The following is a 16936-nucleotide window of genomic DNA, read 5'->3' as shown; positions in this document are numbered from 1 at the left end:
GATTCCGTCACGTGTAAGATTAGGTATTTCTAAGTGTGTAGGTATTTATTTAACCGGGATGAGGTCTATAGGCTAAAAATCGATATCCGACTCCATTTTTAAATCCAAGATGGTGGCTTCCGATCTCAAGAAAAGTGGGAAATATTGTCAATACGGGTATTTTTGAAATAGGAATGTCGTCTACAGGCCTAAAATCGACGTTCGACGCCATTTTGAAATCATGGAAAAGTAGGAATTACTGTCAAATACACATGAATATTGGTATTTTTGGAATCAGTATGACGTAAATAGGCCAGAAATCGATGACCAACTTCAATTTTAAATCAAAGATGGCGGCTACCGAATTCATAAAAATGGGAAATACTGAGTTTAAGTTTAGGATAACGTGGGAAATACTGTAAAATAACCATCAATAAAGGTATTTTTTTACGTGATTGCTATATGGGGGTACACTTTGTGAAAACCGAAAATGGAACATGTAACAAAATTATGAAAGCATCATGGCCCCTCATTGGTGAATTCATATCTTTCGATGGATAATTCGTCGAGTGAGGATCAAGATATGATCACTTTATTACAATGGAACTGTCGTAGTTTAATACCTAAATTAGACTCGTTCAAGTATTTGATTCACAATTCTGATTGTGATATATTTGCACTCTGTGAAACTTGGCTTTCTTCTGAAGATGAACTAAACTTCCACGATTTTAACATTATCCGCCTGGACCGAGATGATTCATATGGTGGCGTACTTTTGGGGATCAAAAAGTGCTACTCCTTCTATAAAATCTCAATCCCAATAATTTCAGGCATTGAAATTGTCGCTTGCCAAATAAATGTGAAGAACAAAGATCTTTGCATAGCTTCTGTATATGTCCCTCCAAGGACTTCCATAAACCGCCGTCAGCTTTGGAGTTCAGTTAATATCCTTCCATCTCCAGTACTAATACTGGGCGATATGAACTCACACGGTACTGGTTGGGGCGAATCATACGATGACAATAGAGCGGGTATTTTCTATGATTTGTGCGACGATTTCAACTTGACTATCTTGAACACTGGTGAAGCAACACGTATAGCAAACCCTCCTGCTCGAGAGAGCCGTCTTGACATTTCTTTGTGCTCTAACTCACTATCATTAGATTGTCTGTGGAAGGTTATCAATGATCCCCATGGTAGTGATCACTTGCCAATTATTATTTCAATCAAAAGTGGTCTTCTAAAAACAGATCATTTCAAGTTCCTTTTGACCTCACGAGGAACATTGATTGGCAAAAATTTGTATCGGCGGTAACTCTTGGTATTGATTTTACCGATCCTCTACCACCACTGGAAGAGTATCGTTTCTTTACCGAGCTAATCTACAAAAGCGCATTAGAAGCTCAGAAACGACGTGTTCCAAGTGCATCCCTCAAAAGAAGACCCGCCACCCCTGGCTGGGATGACGAATGCACAAAGTTGTATCTTGAGAAATCCAATGCCTTTAAAGATTATCGTAGACATGAAAGATCTGAGCTTTTTGAAAAGTATCTAAAGCTTGAAAAAAAGCTTAAAAACTTACTAAAAGCAAAGAAACGAAACTACTGGCGTACTTTTATCGAGGGACTTTCTAGAGAAACCTCGATGACAACGCTTTGGAAAAAGGCTCGCTATATGCGAAACCGCTCATCTTCCAATGAGAGTGAAGAATACTCCTCCCAATGGATATTCGACTTCGCTAAAAAGGTTTGTCCAGATTCTGTTCCAGCACAACCAACTTTACGGGATACAGCCCGAAGTAACGGTTCTCTGGATGAACCATTCACAATGCTGGAATTTTCAATGGCACTTCTTTCATCAAATAACTCTGCTCCGGGAAGCGATATGATCAAATTTGACCTTCTAAAAAACCTCCCCGATATCGCTAAAAGACGATTACTTAACCTATATAATTCATTTATGGAATTCAATATAGTTCCACCAGCATGGAGACAGGTTAAAGTAATAGCTATTCAAAAGCCTGGGAAACCAGCGTCTGATCACAATTCTTACCGTCCGATCTCTATGTTATCATGCCTGAGGAAATTATTAGAAAAAATGATCCTATTAAGACTTGACCATTGGGTTGAATCAAACAATCTACTTTCAAATACGCAATTTGGTTTCCGGAAGAGTAAAGGAACAAACGATTGTCTAGCGATGCTTTCATCTGATATTCAACTGGCCTTTGCGCACAAGGAGCAATTGGCTTCAGTCTTTTTGGATATTAAGGGCGCATTTGATTCGGTTTCCATAGACATACTGTCAGACAATTTGCACAGTAGTGGATTACCCGGTATTTTGAATAATTTCTTGTATAATTTGCTGTCAGAAAAACAAATGACCTTCAAACTAGGTCAACTGACAACTTCTAGAATTAGCTACATGGGCTTACCCCAAGGTTCATGTTTAAGTCCCTTGCTTTATAATTTCTATGTCAAAGATATTGATAACTGCCTAGATAATCTATGCACGCTTAGACAGCTTGCAGACGATGCCGTGGTTTCTACGAGAGGTCCACGTGCAGAAATCTTGCAAAGACCATTGCAAAATTCCCTAAATAATCTGTCTCTCTGGGCAAGAAATTTAGGGATCGAGTTTTCACCGCAAAAAACTGAATTGGTAGTGTTTACAAGGAAGCGGTTTCCAGCCCAACTGCGTCTAAATCTTTTGGGCAGAGACATTACCCAATCTTTAACCTTCAAATACCTTGGAGTCTGGTTTGATTCAAAATGCACTTGGGGTACCCACATTACGTATTTGAAACAAAAGTGTCAACAAAGGATCAACTTTCTACGATCAATTTCCGGGACATGGTGGGGTGCTCACCCGGAAGACCTCATTAAACTATATAAAACGACTATTCTTTCAGTTCTTGAGTATGGCTCTTTTTGCTTCCTCTCGGCAAGAAAAACCCACCTAATTAAAATGGAACGCATTCAATATCGTTGTTTACGTATTGCCCTTGGCTGTATGCATTCAACACACAATATGAGCCTAGAGGTACTAGCGGGCGTAAAACCCCTGCAGAACCGTTTCTGGGAGCTCTCATTAAGAATATTGATTAAATGTAGTGTCAGTAACAACCTTGTGATTGAAAACTTCGAAGAAATGCTCGAATTGAGCATCCAGTCTAGATTCGTGCGAATCTATCTTAATTATATATCATCGGATATTAGCCTTCCTTGCTATAACCCCTCTCGTGTATGCTTTACTAACTACAGTTCCCCCATTGACTATGATCTCTCCATGAAACAGGCTATTCAAGGAGTTCCAGATCAACTTCGACCTATCTCAATTCCCCGCATTTTTGCTGAAAAGTACCAACAAGTCAATTGCAATAGAAGATTTTTCACTGATGGATCACGCATTGATGGATCCACTGGCTTCGGCGTCTTCAATGAATACTCAACCGCCTTTCGGAAACTTCAGGAACCTTGTTCCGTTTATGTTGCTGAGCTAGCAGCAATCAACTTCGCATTGGGGATGATTTCCGATATGCCCATAGACCATTACTTCATCTTCTCGGATAGTCTCAGTTCGATTGAGGCTATTCGGTCGATGAAACAAGGTAGGCACTCATCTTATTTCCTTTCAAAGGTAAGGGAACAGATGAGTTTGCTGGTCGAAAGATCATATATGATTACCTTTGTATGGGTCCCCTCACATTGCTCAATCCCAGGCAATGAGAAGGCAGACTCTCTCGCAAAGGTGGGCGCACAACAAGGCGAGATTTATGATAGAAGAATTTCACATGATGAATTTTTCCCATTAGTACGTCAGAGTTCTCTTTTAAGTTGGCAAAACGATTGGACAAATAATTCTCTTGGGCGGTGGTTACATTCCATTATTCCAAATGTTTCTTCGAGAGCGTGGTTCAAAGGTCTGGATGTAAGTCGGGGATTCATTCGAGTGATGTCAAGACTTATGTCCAACCACTACTCGCTAGACGCACATCTCTATAGAATAAACCTCGTTGACAGCAATATATGTAGGTGCAGAACCGGTTATGATGACATCGATCACGCAGTTTGGTATTGCCCGGGTAATGACGCCTCCAGAGCACGACTATTGGATACCCTAGTGGCCCGAGGTAGACAACCCTTCCGTGAAGTAAGAGATGTATTGGGAACACGTGATCTTCCCTACATGCAAGCGATCTACGAATTCCTTTGTTTGTCTGATGTTAGAGTTTGATGTGACTATCCCCTCCTTTCCAAACAATTTCCCGCCATTGTGTCCCAGTCTTATCCTGTTCATGTGCTACTTGCCCCTGCCCAGCCAGGATTTGGTCAACCGTCCGAGAGTAGTATCTGAAGGAGGCTTCAGAAACCAGTTTCCTACCTAGATCCTTCCAATTGAAATTGTTACCTATTAACCTCGAGCCCGCCACGAGTAATTGGTACCCAATACTAACCTAGAAATACTGCTATTTAAAATGTAAATCAAACATTACTGATTTTGGCTCCGCAAAGTGTCACACACGACTGAGCCTAATAAATAAACGAACTAGTTAAAAAAAAAAAAAAAAATATGAAAGATTTTGAACATTAATAACTCAGCTGCCCCTGGACCTATTTCAATAATTTTATCACCAATCGATCAGAAATATTTCTACGCAATTAACTGATGATTTTAACCAGAAACTATTGGAAAAGTGGTAATGTCAAGCATCATCCAATGTACAAATAAAAAGTGATAATTTTATCACTGTTTTCATGAAATAAACGTTCTTCCCAAACCCAGTCGTCATAATCGAGTACCACTTGGTTGCACATCATTCTTCTTCAACCTGAAAAGATATAAAAGAGTGCTGCTGTCTTGCTTCGCCTCTTTTTCGCTTCGGATGGCGTGGTGAGCAGGCAGCAGAAGCATCAATAGAAACAATAGGAAGATGGTGGCAGACTAGGTAGTCCACTATTCTACCTACCAAGCAACAATGACTGGCCGTGGCAAAGGAGGAAAAGGTCTTGGTAAAGAAGGCGCCAAGCGTCATCGCAAGGTTCTTCGTGATAACCGCCATCCGTCACCTGGTTCGCCGTGGCGGTGTCAAACGTATCTCCGGGATGATCTACGAGGTGTGCTGGAAAATGAGATCCGCGGGGCTGTCACCTACACCGAACACGCCAAGTGTAAGTGGCCATGGATGTCATCTACGCTTTGAAGCGACAGAGACGCACTCTGTTTGGTTTCGGAGGTTAAATCTTTACCAATTTTGGAAACAAAACGGCCCGACGTTCGAAGGCGTTGACCGGTGTCTTCAACCATAGAGGAGACAATATCTCGGGCCAGGGAGCAACATGTGCCAGTATCTGAACCTTGACAGCCCTACCAAAGACCTCATTAGGCTCCGTAACACCATTCGTAGGCAGTACCAGCGTACTGGTCTGCTTAACTTGAAGACCAATTGCAAAGGATTCACAAAGATCAGGGCCAACAATCTTATTACAGTGAAGAGTTGGAATTGAATTTATCTGTGCCTGTTTGTCCATATTCAGAACCACACGCCCCAAACGACCACACAAAATGCTCTCCAGACTTGTAATCGTGTAATCAAACTTGGAAGCAGGGGTGCAAGTGATTTTGATCGATTCTCTTCATCAACTTTCTCTTTGAAAAAAAAATACTGCAAATTTCGTATGCCTACAATTCAAAAACGGTAAGAGTTAAGATAAAAGATGATCAATCAATTAAAAGAACTAAATGCTCTTCACATCTGTTCCGTCCACTAGTGGTCCTACGTCAAGCTCCCCCTAGGCACAGACCCTTCTACTTTTTAAATCGGAATGATGTCTAGAGAATGACAATCGATTCTGACGCCATTTTGAAATCCAAGATGGCAGCTTCCGATTTGAGGAAAACTGCCACACACCGAAAAAAAAGGTATTTTTGGAGCGGGGATGACTCGTAGATGCCGAAGATCGATCCCAAGTAACAATTTAGGTTTTATAAGGGTTGTGCAGACCATGATTTAGACTTGTAGCATGCTTTAAAACCTCCACAAGACTTGCAATGTTACTTGGAATGTCAGATGCCATATTGAAATCTAAGATGGTGACTTCTGGTTTCGAAAAAAAAAGTTGGGAAATACCCATCAATATAGGTATTTTTGAAATCCCAGTAACGTCTTGAGGTCATAAACTGATGTTTGACACCATTTTAATATCTAAGATGGCGGCTTTTCCGCAGAAAAGAGTGAAATGTAGTCAAATACCGACCAATGAGGTATTTTTGGAATCCGGATGACATCTAGAGGCTGGAAATCGAAGTTCAACGCCATCTTGAAATTCAAGATGGTGGCTTCCGATCTCAGAGGAAGTGTCAAATACCCTACAAATGGCGTCAAATATCGATTATCGGCATCTACGCGTCGTCACCGTTACAAAAATACCCATATTGTAGGGTATTTGACACTTTTTCAGAAACCCGATACCGCCGTGTTGGATTCCAAAATGACGTCGGATATCTACTTTCGGCATCTACGATCCACGTTCCGGAAAATACCCAAATCTTAGGGTGTTTGAGTCTTCCTAAGCCTGATGGCCGCTATGTTGGATTCCAAAATGGCGTCGGATATCGATTCTCGACATCAACGTTCTGAAAATAACCATATTTTAGGGTATTTGAAACTTTTCCAGAGCCCGATGGCCGCCATCTTGTACTTCAGAATGGCCTTGTTAATTTCACTTTCTTTTAATATGAAATAAGAATTTCTAACTACATATAATCCGGTTGCCGTCCCTACCGGCAACTGATATTGGGCGGATACTATCCGGATACTATATTTTGAGGCCTACCGCAACGCGTGACAAGTAGAATGAGCCCCGAATTGAAGTGAAAGTGGAAAAAAACGAAGAAAGCAGTTTTCGAGTCATTCATTGCGTCAATTGAAACAAGTCTGTGCTTCAAATGATATGAACTGATGATCTTCACAAAAGAAACAACCGATTGCCAAGTTATGTCTGATTGGAGGAATGTTCATGCTGACTCGATATCAAGAAACACAATGACTTACACGAACATTATATTACTCGAAATGTTTCGAAAATGCAGAACCACGATCTGCATTGACCGACAGCATCAACCATCCAGTTTTCATGACGGAAAACCTCCTATGAAATATCGTCCCCGTCTCTTCAGATATAATCATTTAAACTCGAAAGAACTGCGCATGCTTTTAAGATGAAAAAATACGCTGTAACAAATTGTAGACTAAAATGTTCTTTGCTGAAGTCGTTTCAATATTCATGGTCTCGTTTTTGGACGTAGGATTACGTCTTTCGGTAACATATTGGGGTTAAATAAAAAAAAAACCTAAATCGACCGCGTTACGGAAAGTGGTCAGGTTTTGACCACTTATAACTCTGTCAATAGTGAATGGATTTCAATTCTTAACAAGCCAACCGATTGGAAATTTGTCCACAAATCTGCTTGAACACTTTATCAATTTTCAATAGGTCACTTTTGAAAATTACACAATTGTCCAACTGTTACAATCGTGATCAAAATTATCGTCGACTGCCAGCAAAAAAGTGGTTTCCCTAACATAGTCGCCGAATATTGATATCGAGCACGTAATCCTACGTCAAATCTACGGTCGTGTCTTGAATGCAACCTCTTACTTCTTTTTCATGTCTACAAATTTAAATCTTATATAGTTTTCCAAATTGGTTTTCATTTAGGTAATCAAGTACGTGATCCATTTTATCCCTCTCTCAATCAGATCGTGAAGTAGTCTTTAGTTCATAGAATGATGAGGATTCAAAATCTTGGAAATGATTGAATGTTCAAGACAGCTCAGACAGAGGTCTGAAAAAAATCTTACAGTCCCAGAGATTCCAATGCAAGAGACTTCTCTATTTATAAACGTATTGCAGAATGCACTTATTTAAATCATGGGATCCCTTATTAGAATAGGAGCATCAATGCTATTTTTGACAATCTAAATTCTAGAAAAAATGCAGTCCTCCCATTCCCGTCGGTGTGGTTCCGTCTGTCAAATGGCAAAATGTCACGAGCTATCACCACCAACTACCGCCACGATAAATTTACGACGCTATGCTTCTTCTGGAAGAGCAAGGCAAGGGACCGCCATTATCCTGCCGACGATGATTCAGAAAATCTCCACTCAAACTCAACAACAATAGGCTCCCGTGAGCCAGAACTAATGCAAGCGGTAATGTTCTAATAAAATGTTAATTGCGCGCCCAAGTTTTACGATAATTGCCCCGTGGCCGTGTGCTCGCGCCCATGGTGAAGAAAATTGCTCCGTTAGAGAAAAAAAAACACACAGCTTTTCGTCAACTTCTAGACACTTGCGGAGTCGAAGAGATGCAAATGCCTCTCTGCCGACGGTCGCCGCATCCGAGGATGCAATAACGAACGGGTTACCGGCATTCCGGACCGCCGGGTTTTACCTATAAATAGCGACACGCGCATTCCATTTCTTTCAGCAGCGAATAAGAGTGAAATGGGAAAAGGAAGCCGGCGAAGAAGAAGACCATGAATGACATTTGATACATAATCGCGCCTGGTGTGGCGGTTTGGCGATGGAGCGGTCCCGGCCGTAGTTTAGATTTAATGAATAAACCCATATAGCTACCCAGAGCAGAAACGGCCGCCTTTTAACGGCACTCCCGGACGGTAGGTATTCGTTTACCGAGGGTTTTTAAACGTGAATGCAATGTGTACCATTTCAAGCATTTTCCGCACTGCACAACGACGACGGTGACGACGATGACACTCTTCTAGTTTTCTTGAATGGTGATGTATGGAGCGATTCACTCCATTTTTTTTTTTCGTTTTAGAGTTTTTTTTTAATGGATCGGCTTTGACGATGGAATTTCTATCCCGCTGTCTCGTTGGAATGCATTCGTGTTGAATGCGGCTGCAATTAGGATCGATTTAGGTTTGGGAAAATTTTGCAATCATCATTAATCATTAACAACGGAACGGATGGCCACATGGGCCTTTGCACGGTGACTTCACCGCCAGAAGAAACAAAAATTGCGGGCAATGTTAACATTTGTCTCTCTTACAAAATGCAAAGCGGTTAGAGGTTATGTCAGTCGTACTTATAGAGATTTTCACGTTCGGTTGTTTGGTGCGATATGTGAGAGCGTTTCGGTGAAAATTCGAGGAAAATACACAACAAATCGCTGTCAAACTCAATTTGACAGATCTAATTTCATACATTTTTTTTCTCTTCTTCTTGATTCCTTTATTTAACGTCGGTCTCTGTTCCGCAATCTAGTCCCAGGCATCGATTGTTATCCATTGACGGCAATCGAATGTGCAGGAAGGCAGCTTCCACACCTGCGTAGGATATCGCACCCATTCACAACGCACATGGGCCGGGCCAAACGACTTTACTTCCCTTCCGAAGGAAGACGTGACCAGAGATTGTTATGCCTCCGAAAAATCCCACCAACCTCGGCTGGAATTGAGCCCAGACTCATTGGGGTGAGAAAAGCAGTCACGCTTACCACTACACCACCGGCGCAGAATGACCGTAAACTCGTACTAGGTAAAACTCCACACGCAAAGTCCATATCTCGGAACGAAAATGTTTTTCCTACTCCCGGGTCATCTCAATTTTCGAAAAACAAAACAAAAACAAGCGCTGTTAAAATACCGGGTTGCCGAACAAGGCATTATTCACAAGCAAACAAAACTAAGTTCAATTACTTCTTGGCACTGCCGGCACAGCTGCGGCACACTGTGGCACACTGAGAAAAAAGTTGGTGCAAAATAAGTGTGTAGAGTGACCATCTCTTGCACAGATCCAACACATTGTCCCATAATAAAGTACCACCGAGGGGCACTCAGATGATGATTTCTGTCAATGTAATCGTACTGTTCCAGTGTACTGAAATTTTGGATTTCGGTTCCATTTTAATGCAGATAATGAAAATGCACTTAACTCAATACCCTTAAAGAACCCAATTGTCCTAAAAATCCTCGCACCAGTCTGGCATAATCCGAGTTAAAAATTTCATTCCATATCTTGAATGGAAATTAATTTCGCCATTCCATCCGTGCAAATAATGCATCTCATTTCATATTTTATAACATTCATAATAATACGACGGTCGTCAGTTGTTCTGCTTTTGTTTCGCTTCTCCCTGCCACACAGTGTAATGGCAATCCTCGCTGATATGATGAAAAGCTGTACTACTACCAGCAGTCAGGGGACTTAGCAACCAAGAAAACAGAATTCCCCACCGGCAACAACATTTTACAGAGCTGATGAAAACAAAGTACCAGGCAGGGCAGGAGCTTCCACGATGATTGTGACACGGTCCAGGCGGTAGACCGAAAAAAAGTAATCTTCACCGATGGAAGTCCCCCACCACCCTCCCTCCATTATTCCAGCAAAGTGGGTGGGAGGCAGTAAGGTGCGGAAAATTTGAAGAATTTGAGCATATCTTACTTTTCACGACGACGACGACGACGACGACGACGTCTCGCTGGAACAGTGAGCAGGAAAACGCTTTTTCCGTTACTTTTTCGGACAGATAAATTATAAAATATGTTCATTTTCTCGCCTCTTGACGATGCACGGATGGCGTGTCGTGGTTCTGTGAATGTTGTACTATTCTGGCTGCGTTCGTTCGTGACAGCCGAGGGAAGGAAATGTTATGGAATGTCGGGAGAGGAGGGGGCATTCTGGAGAGATGACAGCGTTGCAGTCAACGTACGGTTCGTGTGATTTATTGGAAGGTAAATTAACGTCTATAAATCTTGGTTGCTTCTTGGCGTGTTGGGTTTGGTTTTTTTCCGGCGAGAACTTCCCTAGGATCCATGCTAGAGATGAGCCACACGAGAAAGCGAAAGTGTTATCTCTATTTTCGTTTGAAACACGTACGAGCTCCCTGACGTGGTGTTCGGGATGATGAAGCTCCCTAAAAAAAAAACTGTCTGCATTATGTATCTCTAAATAGAGCTGGAATTAGGGCGAAACAGCTTTTGTAAACAATGCTTTCTCTCGATGATTTCTTGAAAGCCATAGGTCTCCCTGGCAAATAGACATCACCATCGAATAGGTGAAGACTTTCTCTGCTCGATGGATATGTTGCTTTGTGTAGGCGTGCCTTGAATTCCTAGAAATCATCGAGAAAAGTCATTGTTTGCAAAGGCTGTTACGCCCTAATTCCAGCTCTATCTAGATCTGTACTTTAACCCCGTTTTTTGGTTAATGATATTGTTTATACCGTGGACCCCCGGTAATCTTTTTTTTTTTTTCTTTGGATTTGTCTTTTCAGACAGGCTAAGACCATGGCTGGTCCATCTCGCCGATGGTAGTCAGTAATTTGCTTTGTTTCTTTAATTTAAAGGTGTAGGTTTTTGATGAATGGTTGTCCGTCTTAGATGTGGATGTTGTTTTCCTTTAAGAACTTCACCACTTGTTTCAATTCTTCTTCGCAGTTTTCCGTCAGGATCATTTCTAACGGTTTCATGTAGTCCAGTACTATGTATTTGCTTCTACTTTGGTTGTATCGAGGGCAGTCGTATAGGATGTGCTTTAAGTCTTCGGTTACTTCACACCAATCACACGTATCGTGCAGTTCCCATCCCCAGCTTGCTTTTCTTTCCTTGGTCAGACTGTGTCCGCTTCTTATTCTGCTTAAGACTTTCACTTCATCTGGCTGCAACCTGAGATCCTTGCTCCATATCTTCTTGTTTGGCCGGTCCATGAGCTGGTAGTGCCATTTCCCTTTCTCCTTCGATGTTGCTTTGTACTTCCTGGTCCAATCCTCCCATATTTCTGTGCTGCTGAGTCTTAAGGCGTCTCCTACCGTTATTCCATGGTAGAATGTTTGTTTTTCTTGTGATTTGGTCACGGCAAGTTGGTCCGCTGTCTCGTTGCCTTTGATACCATTGTGGCTTGGTACCCATTGGATCTTGATCGTTCGTCCTCCAAGGTTTTGGAATTCCTTGTGGATCTCCCACAGCAGGTAATTTGCTTCGTATAGACTTTCGTTCAGCAGCATATCGCAGGCACTCCTGGAGTCGGTGAATATGACCGTTTTCTTGTAGCCTTTCTCTTTCGTTACCTCTATCGCCTTCAGAATGCCGAGCAATTCAGCATTCGTAATCGTGAAGTTGATATTGATGCTTTCCGGTACGCTGGTCTCATCTGTCTCGAACACGGCGATTGCCGTGCCTGACGCCGTTTTTGAAGCGTCTGTATAAATTCTGTTATGCTGTTTGTACAAGGTCTGGCTTGCTTCCTGGAAAAGTGCCTGCCATACTGCTGCAGGGGTGCGTTCTTTCTTGGGCCTTGCTTCCACTAACGTTGTTCTAATTATCCTATCGAACTCGACTTCAGGAATGAATCGCCTTCTCTTCAACAGGGGGAACTCCCTGTCTGAAGGGTGAACTTGGAAGAGTAGGTCCACGTGCTTGTCTGTGATCTCCGTTAGAAAAGATTCGTTGCCCATTTCTCTATTTAGAGTCTCTCCAACAAACTTCATCAACGGCGTTCTGTACCAAAGAGTCCTGATGAGTTCCCTTTTCGTAAGGGATTCGATCCGCTGTTCCATAGGTAGTTGGCCTGCTTCCGCCAGCATAACGTGAACTGGAGTGGTGCTGAGGAAGTTCATTGCTTTTCGCACATATGCATTTTGTTGCACTTGTAGCTTCTTCAGGTGGGTCTTTGCTGCGTTTCCGAACACTGTTGCTCCGTATTCCATCCGGCTCCGGATCAAAGCGTTTCCTATTTTTACGAGGGTTTCCGGGTTTGCTCCTCTTGATTTCCTTGATAGCATTTTAAGTAGTCCGATTTTGCTCCCCGCCTTGTCTCTTACAGACTCTATGTGTTTCCTGTGCGCCAATCCTCTGTCAAGCACATACCCAAGGTACTGATGGGTGTTTACAATGTCGATTTTGACCCCACGTACAGCCACTTTGAGGCCTTCAGTCCGCTTTCTAGTGAATGGGATGATCGCTGATTTGTGACTGCTCACTTTTAGGTTTAGTTTTTCTAATCTGTCGTAAAGTTGCGGTAGGAACTTTGAGCAGGTATCTGCAGCTTCTTCCACTGAGTCTGCTGTGATGATGACAGCAAAATCGTCAGCAAATTGCACCAACTCGCAGCCATCGGATGAAAGGTCATGAAGCTCGGCCGTGTACAAGTTGAAGAGAATCGGTGAGAGGGGACAACCTTGCGGTAATCCTTCAGATACTTCGACTTCTATTGTTCCTTCCTCCGTTCTTAGTAACAGTAACCGAGATCTTAAATACTCGTGGAGCCACGAGATAATCTTGTCCGGTACTCTCAATTTTGCTAGGGTTCCAATCAGTATTGCTGAGTCGACTGAGTCGTACGCCATGCTCACATCCAGAAAAATCACAAAAGCTTCTTTGTGCTCCTCCTTTGCTTTGTGTATCGAGTTTACCACGTAATTGATGCAAGTAGACGCCGAGACATGCTTCCGGAAACCAAAGGACAGTTCGGGGATCAAGTCCTTTATGGTTGCGATTTCTGCAAACCTGTGCTTGATTGCAGAGTTTATCAGCTTGATTTCGATGTTCATCAAGGCAATTGGTCTCATGCTGTTAGGGAAGTCTGGACTGCAAGTTTTCTTCGGGATTGGCTTGATCTCGGTGTACCTCCACTGGTCCGGGATTTCCTCAGAAACAAATACTCGGCTAAGCATTTCGCAGATTTTGCTTTGCATTCCCAGATTTAATTGTTTTATCACGGCGTATGACATTCCGTTTGGCCCTGCAGCAGAATGGTTCTTCTGTTGTCGAAGGACGGATAGTATCTCCCCTTCCTTGATTGCCATCTCGTAACCTTCGAGAAAACGTTCGGTGGACACTACAGGCAGTAGAATCTCTCTGTATCTTCCTTGGAAGTAGTGGTTCATGAAGTTTATCCTCTCTTCGCGGGTGATTTCGGCTGACTTTCTATGGTTTCCCGTAAGAGCTGTGTCGATCCCCTTGACAAGATTCCACAATTGCCTTGGTGGGGTTGATTCATCGATCTTCTCGGTCAACTCCCTGACATGTCTCCGTTTGGTCTTCCTTACTTCTTTCTTGAACAGTGTCCTTTCCTTTTTCAGCCGGATGAAATTTAAGGTGGTCTTCTGCCGGTTGTACTCCCTGAGAGCTTCCCGCTTGCTTGTGTACAGTTTTGTTATCTCATCTGTCCACCAGGTTTTGAGGAAGTTTGCTTTCTTATTTTTGAAGCTGAACGACGCTTTTTCTACCGCTTCGTTGAACACTGTAACCATTTCTTCCGGGGAGTATAAGAACTGCGGCCGTATCGTGTTTAGCTGGTTGATAAGGACTTCTTTGTTGATCCGTTTTATCGTCCTTTCTACCTTGGGGATGTCACTGCTGATTTCCAGATGAATGCTCATGTGTACACTTCCGAACTCTTCCTCCTTCACTGACCAGTGTGCTTTTCTGGCGATTCCGGGGGTCACCAGCGTGACGTCAATAGCTGAATTCCTGCTTCCTGGAGGGGAGATCATTGTTGGGGATCCATCGTTTAACAGAATCAGATTTGACTCCTCGATTAAGTCGCATAGCAGTCTTCCGCGACTGCACGTAGTGAATTCCGGACTCCAGGAAATGTGATGAGCGTTGAGATCTGCACCTAGTACAGACTCTCCGTCCAATTCTTGCAGGAATGAGAAAAAGCTCGTCATCTCCTTTCTGCTCACGTCACTCGAGCCCCTCGTTGGTGGTAAGTATACTGAGAAAAGGTTTATTTGCTGGAACCCTTTTTTAATTTTTACTCCTACTGCTTCAAGCGAATCAAATTCTGGAATTTCGATGCTCTCCACAAGTATTCTATCTGCTATCAAGATTCCTACTCCTCCGTACCCGTCCGGGCGGCGACTTGAGAAAAAAGTGTGCCCTTTCAGCTTGAAATTCTCGTCCTTCTTTAGCCAAATTTCCTGTAGGAGCGCTACATCTATGTTGTTCGAGGTCATGCATGTGTAGAGTTCTTCTCTTGTTTCCGTTTGTCTGATACTTTGTATATTATGTTGCATTATTTTTAGGTTTTTATAATCCATTGTTTGATCCTGTTAGTCTATTCTGCTGCTCCGTGTTGTCTACTGTGGCGTCCTCTACAATTTTCTCCAAGTCCATGCTGACCTCAATCAACAGTTGATCCGTCTCGATCTCGGTTCTCTCCAGGCTTATGCGGGATCCCAATTTCCTTCTGAGCTCGATTATAGGGGCCAACCAGTTCCTCCCATAACAGAACCGCACGAGATCCTTCCTTATCTGTGCGATGAGCTTTTCCAGTTCCGTAGCTTTATGGAAGTTGAAGCCTCTGCCCCGTTCTTCCGACCCACTTTGCCCTCTCGCTGAGACAAGTCCACCCTGGTTTCTTATTTCCTGCCTGTTTTCATGCTCCCATCCTTCGTCAAGACTCCCCTCATCGATCCTGTTTTCATCCTGTCTCATTTTCCAAAATTCTCCGGACCTTCCACCTCTTCTGCCCTTGGCTGAGCCCTTTGGCATGGCTCCGGTGTTGATCCGCCGGGATGTGCTCGGTCCATCCAAATCTGGGAATTCAGACTCATCCTCCAAAAGCGCGAAGCGGTTCTGTAGTATCGGGAACTCCTTTTCCGCTTCTGCATACGGCACTCGGTCTGTCAGCATCTTCTTCAGAATCCTACTTCTTCGTCCGCGTTCAGGGCAGTTCCTATCATTTGCTGGGTGGTCTTGTTGGCAATTTGTGCAGCGAAGAGGGCTGTCGCATCTGCGTCCAGCTCATGTGCTTTCCCACACTTCCTGCATTGTGCTCGTCCTGTGCATCTGGTCTTCGTGTGCCCGAATTTCCAACAAAGATTACACTGCTTTACAGGGAAGATGTAAAGTTCTGCACGAAAGTTGACTCCATACAACTTGATCGAGTCAGGTGCCTCCCTCCCGTGCACAGTCACCTTAACGTTCCTCGTGTCCACTAGCTTGCCTTCTCTGTCCTTTTTCCTGATCCGCTCGACCTTCTTAACTGGAACGCTGGCGATGATAGACGCACTCATCTCCTCCTCCGTGAATTCTCGCGGTACATTGGAGATGAAGACCAACGTTTGTTTGTGGCCCTGCGGGATGAATATCTTCAGGTTCTTCGGCTCCAGATTGGCTTCTTCCAGTTGAGGGAAGTCCGCTACTGATTCCAGCTCCAGCTTGAATCGAAATTTGCCGATCTTCGTAATTTCGCTACACCGCGCAAACCCGGCGTCGATCAGGATTTTTCCGACTGCTGCTGGATGACTTGGGATGGGGACGTCATACTTGATCGGTTCGAGATAAACTACCTTCGATGGCGTGATTTTTGTGTTGTTTGGTGCATCCATGGTTGCGTTGATTACCGCTCTTCCTGCTGTGGTACGTAAGCCTGACGGTTCCCGCCTTGCTCCTCCTGCTGCCGATGACCCACTTTTTCTACTCTGTGACCGGGTTGTGACCGGTTGACTTGCTTGCGGCATCTTTTCTTTCCGATGTCTTCCGATTTTTTAACCGTCGATTTTTGATTATTTACTTAAAATTAACTTCAATTAAATCTTTATTTAAAGCCAACTGATTTTTTACTTTTTAATACTACTTTTTTAACTTAGAGGCTAATTTAAGATTTCCTTCACTGAATACCGCACTTATTACATCCATCCTATCTTCTATACTAATTGAACCGTGGCGGCCATGTTGGCTCTTCCACTAGAGAGTTTTCACTTATTCAGCTTTGTATGTTCGTAGCCGGAATTCAACAAAATTTCCACTTAATATAGCGCACGGCGGTGCGGGAAGCCAAATATCACTGCTACGCTTTCGATAACACGTAAATTTGCTTCGATTGGCAAAAGATTTTCACCGGAAAACTCCAATCAAAATGCGACAAAAAAACGCGAACTTCGCACTGGGTAAATTTAATTGAAAAGGGCACCCCCGGTAA

General features: G+C 43.1%; 1 protein-coding gene across 1 annotated transcript; it reads right to left on the bottom strand.

Annotated features, from left to right (window-relative positions):
* Positions 1 to 11384: 11384 nt before the first annotated feature.
* LOC135705584 (uncharacterized) lies at positions 11385 to 12011 on the bottom strand. Its single transcript, XM_065227357.1, has one exon. The coding sequence runs from the start codon at positions 12009 to 12011 to the stop codon at positions 11385 to 11387; it is 627 nt and encodes a 208-aa protein (XP_065083429.1).
* Between the last annotated feature and the right edge of the window lie 4925 nt (positions 12012 to 16936).

Source organism: Ochlerotatus camptorhynchus, unplaced genomic scaffold, assembly GCF_037179485.1.
Source record: "Ochlerotatus camptorhynchus isolate MF236.1 unplaced genomic scaffold, CSIRO-AGI_Acam_v1.1 ptg000268l, whole genome shotgun sequence".
Classification (NCBI taxonomy): Eukaryota; Metazoa; Arthropoda; class Insecta; order Diptera; family Culicidae; genus Ochlerotatus; species Ochlerotatus camptorhynchus.
This window is presented reverse-complemented; position numbering and strand designations above follow the sequence as displayed.

Bases quoted from the DNA above. Each gene is read 5' to 3' on its own strand.
- LOC135705584 (XM_065227357.1), bottom strand. From the start codon at position 12,011: ATGCTGCTGAACGAAAGTCTATACGAAGCAAATTACCTGCTGTGGGAG.